Here is a 19,237-nt window from a genome sequence, read left to right on the forward strand (position 1 = left end):
AGGCAGGTGGATTACTTGAGGTCAGGAGTTCAAGACCAGCCTGGCTGACATGGTGAAACCCCGTCTCTACTAAAAAAAAACAAAAAAACAAAAAAAAACTAGCCAGGCGTGGTGGTGGGCATCTGTAATCCCTGCTACTTGGGAGGCTGACACAGGAGAATTGCTTGAACCCGGGAGGCGGAGGTTGCAGAGAGCCGAGATTGTGCCACTGCACTCCAGCCTGGGCAACAGAGCAAGACTGTCTAAAAAAAAAAAAAAAAAAAAAAAAATAGAAGGGCTTTTGAGATAATTCAGGAGGAACCAGAAAGGGGGAATATGTAGAACAAAGGCAAATTCAGAATGTGACCATGGGTGAAACTGGGAGGTCAGTAAATACTATGGGGGTGGGGAGTGGTTTGAGAGCTGTTGTAGAGCAGTGGGACATTTTGTAAAGTTGATGTCAGTGAGTGATGAATTGATAGAGCTAACTCCCTGATCATGAGGAGGTTTCAAGAAGACAGTTGTTTGGGGAAAAAGTAGTAATTGGTCTGTTGAGTTTTAAATAATGAATAGAGGTGGGGCAGAAATGTAGAACTGACTTATTGGAGAAGGTTTAGCTGATCTTGAAAATCAGTAGTGATGATTTGATTGAGAAGTAAGTGACGGGAAAAATGGCCGAGGACTCCACAAGGTAAAGCTCATTACTGCCAGCTTCATGATAACTGGACTGTGGCTCTCATGTTCTACTTTGTCCCCCCTGTACCTGGCACATTAAGTAAGTACTCAGGACTGGGCGCGGTGGCTCACGCCTGTAATCCCAGCACTTTGGGAGGTTGAGGCGGGTGGATCACGAGGTCATGAGATCGAGACCATCCTGGCTAACACGGTGAAACCTCGTCTCTACTAAAAATACAAAAAATTAGCTGGGCATGGTGGCAGGCGCCTGCAGTGCCAGCTAGTCGGGAGGCTGAGGCAGGAGAATGGCGTGAACCCGGGAGGCAGAGCTTTCAGTGAGCCGAGATCACGCCACTGCACTCCAGCCTGGGTGACAGTGTGAGACTCCGTCAAAAAAAAAAAAAAAAAAAAAAAAAAGTAAGTACTCAGTATTTGTTGGACAAATTATTTTAGGATGAGTTTTTAACCCTTTATTGTAAAATTTTTTAGGCATAAAATTAGAATAGTTTAAAGAACTCCCATGTAGACTGTTCAGGGGCAGTAATAGAAGCCATGCCTTTTGAAATTCAGATGCATTTCTCTTTGAAGAAAGTGTGGGCCAATAGAGAGGAGTTTCATATCAGCTTTGAAGTAAAGGAGTAGTGATACTGGTGCTACTATTGATAATAATTGTAATAATCATTAAAACTTTGAGAACTCACTGTGTGCCAGGCACTGCTATAGGCTGCTTACATGTGTTAACTCATTTAATCCTCACAGCACCCCGTGAGGTACATGTAAGGAAACTGGCACTCCTTTACAAAGATTAAATGACTTGTCCAGGGTCACATTATGAATGATGGGGCATGGATTTGAAGCCAGGTAATCTAACTCTAGAGTCTGTCCCCTTATCCTGTATCTTATACTATTTGTTGTGCTGTTTGGCTAGAGCTTTGATGGCTGTGAGGAGTTGCATTGAAGTCATATCATACTAAAGGAGATGATACCATAGAAACTATTAAATTGCAACTCTTTTTACAGCAATGAGATTCTGAAGCCTAGCTAGGTCACACAGTTTGCAGTCCTGGGATTGTTCTCCAGGCTTCTCAATTACTGCATGTCAGCTGTCTCTCACAAAAGGTTGTTGCAATTGTTGGAGATAGTAGGTGGGAATTTTTCTAGCCCTCATGACTCAAGCCATACATTTGGCACTGCTTTTATTCCTCTAAGAAGACCACAAATCTGTAATACCAGCCACATGTACTTCATTTCTTTGCTGAGTGCTGTAACTTCCCTGAGAACCAGAAATTTCACATCTAGGGTCAGATTGGCATCCCGCCGAGGAAGTACCTAAGGCAGTTAAACTGCCAGTTTTGGTCCCACCAAGTCATCTAGTGCATCCTGTAAGATGCAGACAGATGCTTTTTGAGAGATCGTAGCAGCTTTTTGAGATGATAGCTATTGGGTCCCCAGCTAATTCAGCATAGGGTCCCAAGAGATGAGATACTTGTTTGGGAAGGAGGTTCAGTAGTTGTGATCCCAAATTTTGGCTCTTTATATTGTCTATAATAGACCCTTTTGAGAGCATCCATGTGACAATTCTAATGTTCCCAGTGTGGATTTCTTTTCTAGTAGAACTTCAGATATCACTCTAGGTAGGATTTCTATGAAACTTTTGACGGTCATTCCTCAAATTACCTACTCTCTGTGGGTTCCATTGGGTATATTGTTATCAGAGGACCTAAGCAAGCACAATCAGGTGTAAAAACACACCCTGAAAAAAAGTTGTTTTGGTCCCTCCCAGATCTGAGCCTAGAAATTTTTAGCTGTCTTGTCTCTACGTAATATTCTAGTGCTGATATGCTGGGTCAAGATAACATTGACAGCCTTAGTGTACACTAACTTGAAAAGAAAGAGTGAATTCAGTGCGTTGTGAAATAGCATATACAGCCTGTGCTAAGATCAGACTCAGTGATAAGATATGAACGTTAGCATACATTGCATTTTTCCTTTGCAGTACTTTTATTGGTTCACATGATCAAATGAGTAATTAAGATTGAAGTCTTATTCTGGAAACAAGTTTAACAACAGTGAAAGTCTTCCCTCAAACTCCTACCTTGACAGGCATGACTCAGGATGAAAAGTACAGTCTCCTTTTGTTCCTCTCCTTGGTCTTTCTGCTGAGCTCATCTTCCAGAGGGCCCATTAGTTTGTCTGATTGGTAACAGCATAAATGATTTCCCTTTCAGACCCACTGCTTATTATTGGGATGACCCAGAGTTCATTTTAATTACGTAATGCCAACGTGATGATAATGATACTTACTTTAAAAAAAATCTACATTTTATATAGCTATTTCTACTTAGCTGAATTACTTCCAGAAGGCAAACATAAGGGAAAAGTGACTCCATTATCCTCTTTGCATGTGTTAATTAGCACCACTTTGCATGAGGGAGGGAAACTGTCTTGAGAACTATGGATCTAAGAAGATGAAAGCCATGTTACTGCATTTTGAAATTAGCAATAAAGCAAGTGGCTGTTTGTGGCATTCCTAGAGTGGTCAGTAGATTGGAAGTCTTTAAGGGGAATGATGCAGTCTCTTTGTTTCTCTGAAATATAGGGCACCTGTCAAGCTAGAAAGAGGACAGGAATAGTAAGGCTCTAGACTAGAGAGAGTTGTTTGGCTCACGCCATACACTCTACTTTGTGTTACTCTGAGATAGCTGTAAGGCAGAGTTGGAGAGAAAAACTAAACAAGTTTTCTTTTAACAGCTGCAGCTGTGATCCTCGGCTGTCTGTCGGCATTGAAGGGACCTGATGTTTTACGTTATTGGTATGTTATGGAAAGAGCTCTCTCTATTATATTTTTGTTAAGGTTGCTTGGGTCCTTTTTGCCTTTCTGCCTATTCCTTTCGCTTTGAAAATGGAGCTGAAAATATTTCTAGTTGTGCCAGAATGTACCTTCACAGAGTTGGCATTGGAATTCATTCATTTGGGTTTATGGAGCAATTATAGTCAATGCCAGACACTGTTTACTGTGGAGTCGAAAGTTGAATAAGACAAAAATCTGCCTTCAAGGAGTAGGCATTCATAACATAAAGGGGAATGGTCAAGGAGGAGAAAAGTTATACCAGATGAATGTGCAGGAGTTTGAAGGAGCCCAGAAAAGGGAACTGCTAACGCTGGTGGGGATTGGAGAAGACTTTTGCCAAGTACACAAGGGAGGGGAGGGCTCCCAGATAATGCATTCTTTTTTTTTTTTTTTTTTTTTTGAGACAGAGTCTTGCTGTCGCCCAGGTTGGAGTGCAGTGGCGCGATCTCGGCTCACTGCAGGCTCTGCCCCCGGGGTTCACGCCATTCTCCTGCCTCAGCCTCCCGAGTAGCTGGGACTACAGGCGCCTGCCACCTCGCCCGGCTAATTTTTTGTATTTTTAGTAGAGACGGGGTTTCACCATGTTAGCCAGGATGGTCTCGATCTCCTGACCTCGTGATCCGCCCGCCTCGGCCTCCCAAAGTGCTGGGATTACAGGCGTGAGCCACCGCGCCGAGCCAAATAATGCATTCTTTAAGAAGGAAATGGTGGGAACCAAAGGCACATCCTTTTTACTGCTTCTGTGGGGGGCCCAGCAAGTGCAGGAAGGTGGGGAGCAGGGCGGACATTATATGCAGCTCATATAGAGCAAGAGTTTGCAAACTTTTTCTATAAAAGGCCAGAGAGTAAATATTTTTGGTTCTGAAGGCTCATTTCAATGACTCAACTCTGCCAGTGTGGTGCAAAAGTAGCCATAGACAATTTATAAATGATAGGTGTGGCTGTATCCCAATGGAACTTTATTTACCGAAATAGGCAGTGGGTGGGCTTTGGCCTGAGGACTGTAGTTACTGACCCCTGGTGTAGAAGTTCCTTTCTTATCCACAGAGGTAGTGCCCAGTGCAGTGTTTCTTTGGCAGTCTTACAGTCTCATCCTGACCTCCTTTAATTTTTGAGAAATGGCTGGACTGTTGCATAATGAAAAGCTGTAATGTGTAACTGGCAGGCGGTTTGTGTGTTCTCTCTTTTGCATAGGTGGAATCACAGTATCTGTGGTTGCATTCTTCTTCACAATTAAGTTCCTCTTTGAGCTTGCCGCACGTGTAGTCAGCTTCCTCCAGAATGAGGACCGCGAGCGCCGAGGGGACCGGACTATTTATGACTACGTGCGGGGAAATTACCTGGATCCCCGGTCTTGCAAAGTCTTCTGGGATTGGAAGGACCCCTATGAGGTGGGCCACAGCATGGCCTTCCGAGTGCATGTAAGGGAATGTTTCTGTCTCCATTGGGGTTTCTGAGTAACTTGCTTTCCAGAGCCCAGTTCAACACTACCAGGTGCTGGCCTGGAATGTTAACATTTTTTCTTGTTTTTTCAACCCCTTCCAGGAACTAGTGAATTGCTACTGTCTAAAGAGTCACAAATCTCTCTGTCATTTTGATTTAGTAGGTCCTTAGCTTTGAAGAAGTATAAAGCTTAATGTCACCTTTTCAAAATAAGAAAAATATTACAGAAAAGAATAAGTATTATAGAGAGGGGTTAGCAAATTAGGCCCACCTTCTGTTTCTTTAAATACATTTGTCTTGGAACACAGCCACACCCATTCATCATGTATTGACTATGGCTGTTTTCACACCTGAGCAGCTATGGCAGTTGAGTAGTTGTGTACGGCCCACAAAGCCAAAACATTTACTCTCTGGCACTTTACAGAAAATATTTCCCAACTCCTGCATTGACTTCTCCACTGTAGCATTAAGCTTGGCTTGAGAGTCTGAACCCCTCCTACCTTTGTCTGGTAACACTTTAGTTCACTCATTGCAAGTGCTGCCGGCTAACTTACCTTTAAATTTGGGTTAGCATTGATAATATAAAGGGCTGGTAAGACCAAGGAGGCAGCATTGGTGGTTCAGAAGTGGCAAGTTAAAATGTACATTTTCTTGATTTAGTGGTAAATTCTACCCTTGTCCTCTGAACAAGTTAAGAATTTGCTCATGACTTAATGGTTTTCTTTAGAGTATTGAGGGGATTTGTTTCTCTCTGTGTTTTTGTAAGCAGGACTGTGAGGAACAGGGTAGGTACTGGGATTTACCAGTGTGGTCTCTACCAGCTACTTCCTCTCTCCCCACTCACTCTACACTGGAAATGTTTTTTTTCCTCTGCTTGCTAACAGGTGTCCTTCTTCTCCCCATGGCAGTTATTCTATAAGAATGGGCAGCCTTTCCCTGCACATCGGCCTGTGGGACTAAGAGTTCACATCTCTCATGTCGAGCTAGCAGTGGAAATTCCAGTGACCCAGGAAGTCCTTCAGGAGCCCAATTCCAACGTAGTAAAAGTGGCCTTCACTGTGCGCAAAGCTGGGCGTTATGAAATCACAGTGAAGCTTGGTGGATTAAATGTGGCATATAGTCCCTACTACAAAATTTTTCAACCTGGTAGGTTCTTTTTTCCTTTCTTTTTCTCTTTGTTTCCTTCCCTCTGTCTCACTCTTTCCATCCTGTCTTTCCTTTTTAAAAATAATACCTTTATTGAGATTTAATTCACATGCCATAAAATTCATCCTTTTAAAGTATACAGTTTAATGGTTCTTTAAATGCAGCCATCATCACAGTCGATTTTAGAGCATTTTCATCACCTCAAAAAGAAACCCCATACATGTTAGTAGTCACTTTTTCCCCAAATCCCCCAGACCTAGGCAGCTGCCTCTGTGGATTTGCCTACTGCGTTTGGCTGCTTTTGTCTTGCTGTAAAGAAATACCTGAGACTGAGTATTTATAAAGAAAAGAGGTTTATTTGGCTCATGGTTCTGCAAACTGTACAAAAAGCATAGCACCAGCATCTGCTTCTGGTGAGGCCTCGCGAAGCTTCCGCTCATGGTGGAAGGTGAAACGGGAGCAGGAGTGTCAAATGGTGAGAGAGGGAGCAAGAGAGAGAGGGAGGAGGTGCTGGGCTTTTCTAAACAAACAGATCTTTTATGAACTCAGAACAAGAGCTTATTCATCACCATGAGGAGGGGACCAAGCCATTCATGAGGGATCCTCCCCTATGACCCCATCACCTCCCACCAGGCCCCACCTCCAACATTAGGAATCACATTTCAGCATGCGATTTGGAGGGTACTAGTATCTAAACCAGATTCAGTCATGCTGTAGTGTGAATCTGTACTTCATTTCTTTTTATTGACAAATAATATTCCATTGTGTGTACATGCCATATTTATCCTTTCATCAGTTGGTGGTCAAGTTGTTTCTACTTTTGGGTACTGTAAGCAATACTGCTGTGAACATTTGTGTACAAGTTTTTGTGTTGACATGTTTTTATTACTCTGGGAGTAAAATTGCTGAGTCATTAGTTTGGTTAGTTCTTAAGGGCTAAGGGCTGTGGCATCCACAGATAATAGGACCTAGGGTCCCTGGGTAACTTTTGAAGTGAAACCGTACTGAGTGGGGCCTTAAGATTTGTGTATCTTTGCTTGACTAGTCCTTAATTTTCTTTCTCTGATAGCAGAGTAAAGCTCTGGACAAAGTGGCTCCCAAGCCATCTCTCTCTCCATGTATCCTCTCCTTTGCTTAAGTGCCTCACTCAGATGCTCCTTTTCATATGAATTATCATCACCCACCTCCTTGCCACCAGGGGAGAACAGCTCATATCTTTATATGTACCAGCCTTTTTTAAAAAATTAAACTTTTTATTTTTTGATAATTGTATATTCATACGCATTTGTAAGAAATAATGCAGAGATCTGGTGTGCCCTTTTCCCAGTTTCCTGCAATGGTAACATTTTCCAAAACTACTAGTACAATATAACAGCCTGGTTATTGACATTGATACAGTCAAAGTACAGAACATTTCCATCATCACAAGGATCCCTTATGTTGCCCTTTTATAGCCACACCCATCCCCCCCAACCGGTTTCTTTTTTCTTTTTTTTTTTTTTGACGGCGTCTTGCCCTGTTGCCAGGCTGGAGTGCAGTGGTGCCATCTTGGCTCACTGCAACCTCCAGCTCCCTGGTTCAATGGATTCTCCTGCCTCACCCTGAGTAGATGGGATTACAAGCACGTGCCACCACACCCAGCTAATTTTTGTATTTTTAGTAGAGACAAGATTTCACCATGTTGGCCAGGGTGGTCTCGATCTCCTGACCTCATGATCCACTCGCCTCAGCCTCCCAAAATGCTGGGATTACAGGCATGAGCTGCCATACGTGCCCCACCCCCCCGACCCCCAACCTGTTTCTTAACCCCTGGCAACCCACGAATCTATTCCCCATTTCTATAATTTTGTCATTTGAAGAATATTATATAACTAGAATCATATAGTATATAACCTGTTGGGGTTGACTTTTCCTCACTCAGCATAATTTTCTGGAGATTCATCCAGGTTACTGAGTGTATCAGTAGTTGGTTCCTTTTTACTGCTGAGTAGTACAGGTTGAGTATTCTTCATCCAAAATGCTTGGGACCAGAAGTGTGGTTTTGTGGTTTTTTTCTCTCCAAACGTGGTGTAGGAATGTTTTGTTGTTTTTGAGACAGGGCCTTGCTCTGTCACCTAGGCTGGAATGCAGTGGCAGGATCATGGCTCACTATAGCCTTGACCTGCTGGGCCCAAGCAATCCTTCCACCTCAGCCTCCCAAGTAGCTGGGACTACAAGTGTGCACCACCATGCTCGGTTAATGTTTTGATTTTTTGTTTTGTAGAGACAGTCTCATTATGTTAACCAAGCTGGTTTCTAACTCCTGGCCTGAAGCGATCCTCCTGCCTTGGCCTCCCAAGGTGCTGGGATTACAGGCATGAGCCACTGTGTCTGCCTAGAAGTGTCTTGGATTTTGGATTTTTGCGGGTTTTGGAATATTGGCAATATGCTTACTTACCACTTCAGCATCCCTAGGCCAAAAATCTGAAACCCTAAATGCTTCAGTGAGCATTTCCTTTGAGTATCGTGTAGGTTCGCAAAATGTTTTGGATTTTGGAGCATTTTGGATTTCTGGTTTTTGGATTAGGGATACTCTACGTATATTCTGTGGTCTGAATGTACCAGTTTGTTTAACTATTCACCTGTTAAAGGACATCTGGGTTGTTTCCATTTGGGGTCTATGATGAATAAAGCTGCTATAAATATTCACTTACAGGTTTTTATGTGAACATAAATTTTCATTTCTCTAGTATGCAGTTGCTGAGATGTATTGCAGTTGTATGCTTAGTGTCTTTTAAATTGCCAAATTCTTTTCCAGAGTGGCTGTAGCATTTTACATTCCCACCAGCAATGTATGAATAGTCCAGTTTCTTCACATCCTTGCTAACATTTAATGTTGTCATTATTTTTTATTTTAGCCATTGTGATAAGTGTGTAGTGGTATCTCATTGTGCTTTTAATTTGCATTTCTTAAATAGTTAATGCTATTGAACATCTTTTCATGTGCTTGTCTGTCATGTATGTATCCTCTGGTGAAATGTCTCTTCATGTCTTTTGTCCCTTTCCTTTTCTTTTGTTTTCTTTTCTCTTCTCTTCTCTTTTCTTTCTTTCTTTTTTTTTTTTTTTTTTTTTTTTAGACATCCTTGCTCTTGCCCAGGCTGGTGTACAGTGGTACTACCTTGGCTCACTGCAACCTCCTCTTCCCAGGTTCAGGCAATTCTCCTGTGTCAGTCTCCTGAGTAGCTGGGATTACAGGCACGCACCACCACGCCTGGCTAATTTTTGTATATTTTGTAGAGACAGAGTTTTGCCACGTTGGCCAGGCGGGTCTGGAACTCCTGAGCTCAAGCGATCCACCCTCTTGGCCCCGCAAAGTGCTGGGATTATAGGCATGAGCCACCACACCTGGCTGTTTTGCCCATTATCTAATGGGATGATTATTTATTTATTTATTTATTTATTTATTTATTTATTTATTATTTTCTTTTTTTTGAGATGGAGTCTCGTTCTGACGCCCAAGCTGGAGTGCAATGACACAATCTCAGCTCACTGCAACCTCCGCCTCCCAAGTTCAAGCAATTCTCCTGCCTCAGCCTCCCAAGTAGCTGGGATTACAGGCATCTGCTATCACGCCCGGCTAGTTTTTTGTATTTTTAGTAGAGATGGGGTTTTGCCCTGTTGGCCAGGCTGGTCACAAACTCCTGACCTCAGGTGATCCATCCGCCTTGGCCTCCCAAAGTGCTGGGATTACAGGCATGAGCCACCGTGCCCAGCCCATTTTGGCTTTTTACTGTTGACTTTTCAGAGTTCTGTATATATTCTATATGCTACTCCTTTGTTAAACATATGGTCTGCAAATATTTTCTCCCCATCTGTAGCTTTTCTTTCTTTCTTTTTGGAGACAAGGTATCACTCTGTCACCCATGCTGGAGTGCAGTAACATAGTCATGGCTCACTGCAGCCTTGACCTCTCCGGGCTTAGGTGATCTCCCACCTCAGCCTCCCAAGTTGCTGGGACTGTGGCATGTGCCACCACACCTGGCTAATTTTTATATTTTTTGTAGATATGGGGCTTTGCCATGTTGCTCAGGCTGAGCTTTTCTTCTTATTCCCTTAACAGAGTTATTCACAGAGCACATGTTTTCAATTTTGATGAAATCCACTTTCTGAGGTGGGAGAATCACTTGAGCCCAGGAGTTCAAGACTGGCCTGGGCAACATAGTGAGATGTCGTCTCTACAAAAATTTTATAAATTAGCTGGGTGTGGTGGCGTGCACCTTTAGTCCCAGCTACTGGGGAGTAGGGTGGAGAAGTGAGGTGGTAGGATAACTTAAGCCCAGGAGGTTGAGGCTGCAGTGAGCTGTGATCATGCCACTACACTCCAGCCTGGGTGACAAAGTGAGACCCTGTCTCAAAAAAGAAAGAAAGAAATCCAGTGCATCCATTTTTTTCTTTTATGGTCAAACTGTTGGTGTCTAAGAAATCTTTGGTCCCAGATCCTGAAGATGTTCTCTTTTTTTCCCAAAAGTTTTTACAGTTTGAAAATGTGTATTTAGGGTCATGATCTATTTTTAGTTAATTTTAATATATGAGATTTGGGTCAAGGTCTTTTATTTATTTATTTATTTTTTTTTGCTTATACATGTCTATTTACTCCAGCATCATTTGTTGAAAGGTGATCTTTCATCTTTCTTCTATTACATTGCTTTTGTACCTTTATCAAAAAGCAGTTGGACATATTTGTGGGGGCTTATTTCATTAATCTTATGTACCTATCCCTCCGCCAGTACCAAAGAATCTTGATTACTGTAGCTCTCTCTTCTTTTTTTTTTTTTTTGAGACAGGGTCTCACTCTGTCACCCAGGCTGAGTGCAGTGGTGCGATCATGATTCACTGCAGCCTTGGCCTCCTGGGTTCAAGTGATCCTCCTGCCTCAGCCTCCCGAGTAGCTGGGACTACAGGCGTGCACCACCATGCTCAGCTAGTTTTTTATCTTTTTTGTAGGGATAGGGTCTCACTATGTTGCCCAGGGTGGTCTTGAACTCCTGGACTCAAGTGATCTTCCTGCTTTGGCCTTCCAAAGTGTTGGGATTACAGGCGTGAGCCAAGTTGCACAGCCTGATTACTGTAGCTCTTATAATAAGTCTTGAAATTGGTAAGCTGACTCCACTTTATTCTTCTTTTTCAAAATTGTTTTAGCTATTCTAGTTCCTTTGCCTTTCCATTTAAATTTTAGAATAATCTTAACTAAATCTATAAATAATCTTGCTGGAATTTTGATAAGAATTTTGTTAAACCTATATATCAATTTGGGGAAAATTGACATCTGTACTATGTTGGATCTTCCATAAACATATCTCCATTTGTTTAGTTGTTTGTTGGTTTTTTTGTTTTGTTTTATTTCTTCCAAGTTTTTTTCATTTTGCTTAGGGTTTGCAGTGGTTAAGAATTTGTAAAAAAAAAAATAAGCCCCCAAATTCATTTAAACTTCTCTATTTCTGTTTTCTCCTCTTTTTTTTTTTTTTTTTTTTAATAAAGAGACAGGGTTAGCTGGGCACAGTGGCTCACGCCTGTAATCCCAGCACTTTGGGAGGCCGAGGCGGGCAGATTACAAGGTCAGGAGTTCAAGAGCAGCCTGGCCAATATGGTGAAACGCTGTCTCTACTAAAAATACAAAAATTAGCTGGGTGTGGTGGCGGGTGCCTGTAGTCCCAGCTACTCAGCTGAGGCAGGAGAATCGCTTGAACCCAATAGGCAGAGGTTGCAGTGAGCCGAGATCATGCCACTGCATTCCAGCTTGGGTGACAGAGCGTGACTCTGTCTCAAAAAAAAAAAAAAAAGAGAGAGAGACAGGGTCTTCCTTTGTCACACAGGCTAGAATGCAATGGTGTGGTCATAGCTCACTGTAGCCTTTACCTCCTGGGCTAAAGTGATCCTCTTGCCTTAACCTGAGTAGCTGGGACACACACAGGCATGAACCACCATGCCCGGCTAATTTTTATTTTTTGTAGAGACGGTCTCGCTATGTTGCTCAGGCTGGTCTTGAACTTCTTAAGGGATCCTTAAGGGATTCTCTGGCCTTGGCCTCCCAAAGTGCTGGGATTACACGTGTGAGCCACCGCACCTGGTCTCTCTTCCTCTTGATAGTGTTATTTATCCCTAGGAATTGGGAGGAAACCTAGCTTTCTAGGACCCACTGAGCAGATCTTTGTGCCCTGAAGAGCGCCTTTAAATGTTAGATTCCGGCCGGGCTTGGTGGCTCATGCCTGTAATCCCAGCACTTTGGGAGGCCGAGGCGGGTGGATCAGGAGGTCAGGAGATCGAGACCATCCTGGCTAACACGGTGAAACCCCATCTCCACTAAAAATACAAAAAAAAAAAAAATTCTCCAGGCATGGTGGCAGGCACCTATAGTCCCAGCTATGGGAGGCTGAGGCAGGAGAATGGTGTGAGCCCGGAAGGCGGAGCTTGCAGTGAGCCGAGATCGCGCCACTGCACTCCAGCCTGGGCGACAGAGCGAGACTCCATCTCAAAAAAAATAATAAATAAATAAAATGAAATAAAATAATGTTAGATTCCATTGTCTTTGTTCCAGGAATGGTGGTTCCTTCTAAGACCAAAATTGTGTGCCATTTTTCTACTCTTGTATTGACCTGTGGGCAGCCGCACACCCTTCAAATAGTACCCCGAGATGAGTATGATAATCCCACCAACAATTCCATGTCCTTGAGAGATGAGCACAATTACACCTTGTCCATTCATGAGGTAAGCAGCCTCCCTTCTTTATCTGTGTGCTAGAGAGAGCTGGCTCCTTTCTCTGTTATTCTCACACCTTCTAATTCACTTCGATCCCTGTTTCCTTCTCCTTGACTTCTGTGCTGTCTGTATCTTCATCTGACAATACCTGTCTCATTAGTAATTTTGTGATTTAGATTAGATCATAGATAGGAAAGCTCTTTGTAAAGAGTAAAGTGACTTGTAAATGGGAAAAATACTATATGTTAAGTGATGCCCTGTTGCCTTCCTATAGCTCGGCCCTCAAGAAGAAGAGAGTACTGGTGTCTCATTTGAGAAGTCAGTAACATCCAACAGGCAGACTTTCCAGGTGTTCTTGCGACTCACCCTGCATTCTCGAGGCTGCTTCCATGCTTGCATTTCATACCAAAATCAGCCAATCAATAATGGTGAATTTGACATTATTGTCCTAAGTGGTAAGTTAAAAGAAAAGTATGATTTAGTGCTGTTCTTCAGCCACTTCTTTGCCTGTTTGCACTCATTTGTCTGACCTCACAAACATTTGATATTTGGGCCACATTTGGCTTGTGCTGTAGACTAAAAGGCTAGTGATAGGTAATTTTTTTCTCCCCTGACTTCTACTTTAAACCTTATTCCTTATTATACTTCAGAGGATGAGAAGAATATCGTCGAACGCAATGTGTCCACTTCAGGCGTGAGCATTTACTTTGAGGCTTATCTTTATAATGCTACCAACTATAGCAGCACTCCATGGCACCTGCCACCCATGCACATGACCTCTTCCCAGCGCCGGCCATCCACTGCTGTTGAAGAGGAAGAGGAAGACTCGCCCTCTGAGTGCCACACCCCTGAGAAGGTGAAGAAACCGAAGAAGGTGTACTGCTATGTGTCACCAAAGGTTGGACCTTCCATTCTTGACATAAAATCCCTCTTCTTGAACCTGTGTGTAATTGGTATTTGGTAGCAGAAACCACAAAGTAACAGTCTGAGAATCAAGGCAAGATTGTTAACTAGTTGTATAGAAAACCACTTTCAACCGTTAAAAATTTCTTGCTAGCATAAAAATCACTGTTGGCTTCTTGTGCTGTGTCAAAACAATTTGATCTTTTATTCTGTGATTCATGAAACCACAGTAAATGGATGTCACTATTAGGCTACAGGATTGGAGTAAAGAAATTTTGGCAGAGGAAAGAAGGTGAATTTCCCAAGCCCCTGAGCTAAGAAGCACTTTGTGTTAGTTTCTTTTTAATATTTGTTTTTCCTTATTCATTCAGTCCTCATAAAAATGAGACTCTGTGAAACATCCCACTACATCTCTTTAATCTCATAACCAAAACTTAGTTCTAATTCTGTTCTACTTCAGAACACTTTGCTGTGTACCATTCTTCATTTAAAAATCTAGCCTTAATTTGGACTAGGGGTGATGGTAATGAGAGAAATGGGTAAGTGAATAAATGAAACAAGATTGGCTATGAATTGGTAATTGTTGAAGCAGCTGATAGTTTCATTATGCTTCTTTGTCTTCTTTAGTATGTGTTTGAAATTTTCTTTAAACTTTTTTTTTTAATCAAGAAAACAACTGACCTGCACATTCAGATAAAAGGGATTTTTTAAGATTAAAAAATTTTTGCATTGTCTTTTCCTCTTTTATATGAACTTTTTTGTGTGAGGACCTTCCCCTATACCACCAACGTATTCCACTCCAGCTCACCCCATTTTGCCTCCCTTCCCTGGCAGATCCTTGGCACCATTCAAATAGGTATAAAGCAGTGTATATGGGTTGCTGGTGTTTGCTGTCCAGTAACTTGGAGGAAGTCATTCTGAGCATCATGGGGCTGAGCAGAAGGAGATTTTGATTGTTTCTAGGTGAAATATTCTGTTCTCATAAAGTGAAAACCTGATCCTAGATATTTAGAAAGACTTGAGTATTACAATTATGAAATATCTCTGTGTGAAACTGCATTGTCAGAGTCATATTTTTTTATTTGTTTTATTTTATTTTTTGAGACAGGGTCTCACTTTGTCACCCATGCTGGAGTGCCATGGTCCAATCTCAGCTCACTGCACCCTCTGCCTCCCGGGTTCAAGCTATTCTCGTGCCTCAGCCTCCCGAGTACTTGGGATTACAGGCATGAGTTACTGTATCCAGCTAATTGTTTTGTATTTTTAGTAGAGACTGAGTTTTGCCATGTTGGCCAGGCTGGTCTTGAACTCCTGGCCTCAAGTGATCTGCCTGCGTCGGCCTCCCAAAGTGCTGGGATTACAGGTGTGAGCCATCCACACTTGGCCATCAGGGTAATATTTTTAATTTGCCTTTTTAAATAGAGAGTTAATGTATTTATTTGACTTTAGTACTCACTAAATTATTACTTTTGTCCATGGAGAGGAAAGGTTATGAGAAATGTAAATAGGGACTATGATATTTGAATGAGAATACCCAAATAGAGACTTTTTATTTATCATTCACTTCATTTCCTGTCTGTTGATCCTCCAGCAATTCTCAGTGAAGGAGTTCTACCTGAAGATCATCCCCTGGCGCCTTTACACCTTCCGAGTGTGTCCAGGAACAAAAGTAAGCTGAACCTTACATCTGGTTCACATCAAGCATGCTTCATCTCTGGACTATCTCAGCCTTTTATTTTTTCTCAGAAGCACCTTTAATGTTTCTGCAAGATCTCACAGTGTACACAGGATTCGTTGCCAAATAAAGCATCATTATCTCCTCACTAAATGGCATGAAGAATATATAAATTCTGGAAGGACGCATGCGTACAGAAACAGGAATTAGTAGCAACTCAGAATACTTCAGCAGTGATCCTTTGCCTTCAAGACTAAGTTAATAGAGAAGATGTTTGTAACTCTGGCCCAAGCTTGGTCTCCCAGTGTGCTGAAGCTAACTCCTTTAGAAGCAGCACTCTCATATATTAAAATACATTGTTTGTTTTTAACTTTTCTGGGCTTCTGGAATCTAAACTTTTGCCCAAAGGCTAGAATATGCCATTTTATAAAAATAATTTTCTTCTGATCAGTTTAGAGTAGTCATTTATTGCTATTTAATATATCCTTACTATTGCTATTTAATATATCACCATATTGCCATTTATTGCTATTTAACATATCACCCTTCTTATATTTTATGTTGGAAGGTCTGTAGTTTTGCTGGTGGTCCTAACTAAAGGCAGTCTCTGTGACTAAAATAATTTAAAATGTTGAAATGTAAATCGCTGAAGGGAAAAATAATGAAATGTATTCCTGGTAGGTCCTCATTTGGAGAAAACAAGCCTAACTTATTATTGTTGGTTGGTACAGAGGGTAGAACTGTGGAGGACTTTTACTGGGCTTGAGGGTTTTATAGATTAATTTCTTTCTTTTTCTTAACCAGTTTTCATACCTTGGTCCTGACCCTGTCCATAAGCTCCTCACACTGGTGGTGGATGATGGCATTCAACCTCCTGTGGAGCTCAGCTGTAAGGAGAGGAACATTCTAGCAGCCACTTTTATCCGCTCGCTGCATAAGAACATAGGTGAGGTTACACAGGGATTCTATAGGGAAGGTAGTGAGCCCAGCCACATCCATGAGGGTGGAGAGGCAGGACTACACAGATGGCTTGTAATGAGGCTGTAATGATGGATCTTGCTGCTCCTCAGGAGGCTCTGAGACCTTTCAGGACAAGGTGAATTTTTTCCAGCGAGAGCTTCGGCAGGTACATATGAAAAGACCACATTCCAAAGTCACCCTGAAGGTCAGCAGACATGCCTTGTTGGAATCGGTAGGTAAAATTTCATCTCTGTCAGCAGATACCAAAGTTTTCTAATTGAACATCTATATTCTGCAGGTTACTGTTTTTGTTTTTGTTTTTTTTGGGAGATAGGGTCTCACTCTGTTGCCCAGGCTGGGGTGCAGTGGTGCAATCATGGCTCACTGCAGCCTCGATCTTCCCAGGCTTGTGATCCTCCCAACTCAGCCTCCCAAATAGCTGGGACTATAGGTATGTGTCACCATGCCTGGCTAATTTTTGTATTTTTTGTAGAGATGGGATTTTGCCATGTGCTCAGGCTGGTCTTGAACTCCTGGACTCAAGTGATACACCCGCCTCAACCTCCCAAAGTGTTGGGATTACAGGCATGAGCTACCATGCCTGATCTGGTTATCTTTTTCATGAAACTTAAATTTATCTGTTTAAATCTGTAAAAGACAGATACACTAAATTTCTGAAACCTAAATTTCTCTCTTTACATATGTCTGTTCATCTATTTGATTCTACCAAATTTGGGGCAGTTTTGTTAGAGGTATGTTATCGAGGGGAGAGCAGTTTACTTACTGGCCTTCAAATCTACTGAATGGGTTCCTGAACAGTCCCATGGAACGCCTATGTAGGGCAGGTGTAAATAATGATTACAGAAGAAACTTCTCATTACTGAATCCCTGGAATAGAAGAGCTCTTGTTGAATTAAAAGGAAATGATTTTTGTTGTCACTTTGGTCTGATGGAAAAGGAACACCTGATGTGTGTCTGTCTCCACTGCACAGACACTGGCATAGTTCTTACATTCCCCAGGAATGAGAAGGCTTGGTTCCTGTCCAGAAAGTGTTTGTGATGTTTGGCTCTGGTAGGTGTGACTGGAAACCCCTTTTCTCAGCCATATTCTCCGTGTGGCATGGCTCGCTGTCTGAACCTAGCCTTGTGTATAAAGATGTCTGGTGGATAGACCATACTTTGCTGAAAACCAGGATTCCTTGGTTCTTTTTGCCTACAGCTTACTGACTTGAGTCATTTTTTACTTCTTTATGCAAGAATGTTTTCATTGCTAAAACAAGGATTGTTTAAAACAAAAGAAAAGGAAGAAAAACAACTTCAGCTTTCCCACAAAGTGATGATGTAAAGACAAATCAGATCATTTTTAAAAACTTTAAATTTGAAGTTATGTGCATTTTAAATGTCAGGTGGTATCATTAAAGCTTGTTTATGAGTAACATATCTCCTTCAGGCAGTCGTAGTTAGTCCAACAGACAATGGCAGTGCTCTTGTGTTGTTGTCTTTAACATCCAGAGGACACCAGCCAGTGTTCTGACAATTCCTTTCCTTTCACTGCTTTTCAGTCTCTGAAAGCCACTCGGAATTTCTCCATCTCAGATTGGAGCAAGAACTTTGAGGTTGTTTTTCAGGATGAAGAAGGTCAGTTTTGAAATTTTATATTCATCTTTTTAAACTCTCCTCCCCACTCCCACTTTCTCTTACTCCCTCTCTACAAAAAAAAAAAAAAAAAAAAAGCAACCCTTACCTCCTACTCACTCCCTAAAAAAAAAAACCTAAGTTTTTTTTCCCCAAGGAAAAGGGAACCATGAGTCAAGAAAAAAAGGGTGGTATTTACTGGCCAGGATGGCATTGAGGAGCTTGTGGAACACAGACATACAGGGACTTGGAGAGACAGTTCTAAGTGTTTGAACCATGGTTACCTTGAGAGAAATGTCCATTTCCTGGGATCTCCGACCTCTGGTGTTTCCATACTAGGGGGCTTTTCCTTAGTGATCAGAGTACCATTAATCCTACAAAAAGGGATGGGATTTCCAAAGGACCACAGTCTAGATGAGTTGCAACGGAGAAACACCAGGGTAGTACAATAGAGGGAATGTGGAGAGTATAAAATGATGATTCAATAAACAAAAGTGGTAAGAGGAGGTAGGGCAGAGTCATTTTTTATGTTCATTATGCTTTTCAGCTCTGGACTGGGGAGGGCCTCGCCGGGAATGGTTTGAGCTAATCTGCAAAGCACTATTTGATACCACCAATCAGCTCTTCACCCGGTTCAGTGACAACAACCAAGCATTAGTGAGTCGGTGACGGGTGGGTGGAAAATGTGGATTATGTTATCTTGGGTAGACTAACAAGGATTAAAAATTATGAAACTGATCTGGGAACCTGACAACCTGTGTCCTATTCTTAATTTTACTGCTTAAAATATGAGCTAATCAGATTGTCTTCCTCCTCTTTGCCTTTATTATTTCATCTGTAAAATAAGCAAAAAGGCAGGCAGCTGAATATTTGAAAAAAACATTATAGTATAATGTCTACTCTACTAATTATTATAATAATTAAGCCTCTTTCTCAAAACATACCTGAAGCAAATGATTCCTGTACTAGATCTTTGTCTAGACAAAGGTGTCAGGAGTAGAGAAGTACACTTTGGCTGAAAGAAGTTCTGGTTTAGGGAAAAGGCATCACATCATCTGCTGATTAACCACAAACTTAATATAAGATTCTTAATTAAGTCCACCTTTGCCCTTTATCGTCCAGTCACTTTGAATTACTCAGTGGTGGCTACCAAAAAACTAACATTTGGATGGACTCTGATCCTCACAGTGACATTCTTGTTCCTTTGGCATGGGGTTGGGGAAGAAGGGTCTTTC

The 19,237-nt window shown here is 41.9% G+C and overlaps 1 protein-coding gene across 4 annotated transcripts in view; it reads left to right on the forward strand.

The window, feature by feature from the left end:
- Nucleotides 1-19,237, forward strand: part of AREL1 (apoptosis resistant E3 ubiquitin protein ligase 1) — a 53,103-nt gene that overhangs the window by 24,570 nt on the left and 9,296 nt on the right. For 2 of the 4 annotated variants that reach the window (XM_003260754.3, XM_030803050.1), the window contains 11 exons: nucleotides 3,406-3,466; nucleotides 4,700-4,926; nucleotides 5,857-6,094; nucleotides 12,669-12,838; nucleotides 13,104-13,284; nucleotides 13,480-13,727; nucleotides 15,324-15,401; nucleotides 16,212-16,353; nucleotides 16,478-16,599; nucleotides 17,930-18,005; nucleotides 18,550-18,659. In XM_003260754.3, the coding sequence (XP_003260802.1) occupies nucleotides 3,451-3,466; nucleotides 4,700-4,926; nucleotides 5,857-6,094; nucleotides 12,669-12,838; nucleotides 13,104-13,284; nucleotides 13,480-13,727; nucleotides 15,324-15,401; nucleotides 16,212-16,353; nucleotides 16,478-16,599; nucleotides 17,930-18,005; nucleotides 18,550-18,659 (1,608 nt within the window). In that variant the 5' untranslated portion in view covers nucleotides 3,406-3,450. The remainder of the gene's footprint in view (nucleotides 1-3,405; nucleotides 3,467-4,699; nucleotides 4,927-5,856; nucleotides 6,095-12,668; nucleotides 12,839-13,103; nucleotides 13,285-13,479; nucleotides 13,728-15,323; nucleotides 15,402-16,211; nucleotides 16,354-16,477; nucleotides 16,600-17,929; nucleotides 18,006-18,549; nucleotides 18,660-19,237) is intronic. The other 2 variants (XM_030803051.1, XM_030803052.1) reach the window with 2 other exon arrangements.

Source organism: Nomascus leucogenys, chromosome 22a (genome assembly GCF_006542625.1).
Source record: "Nomascus leucogenys isolate Asia chromosome 22a, Asia_NLE_v1, whole genome shotgun sequence".
Taxonomy (NCBI): Eukaryota; Metazoa; Chordata; class Mammalia; order Primates; family Hylobatidae; genus Nomascus; species Nomascus leucogenys.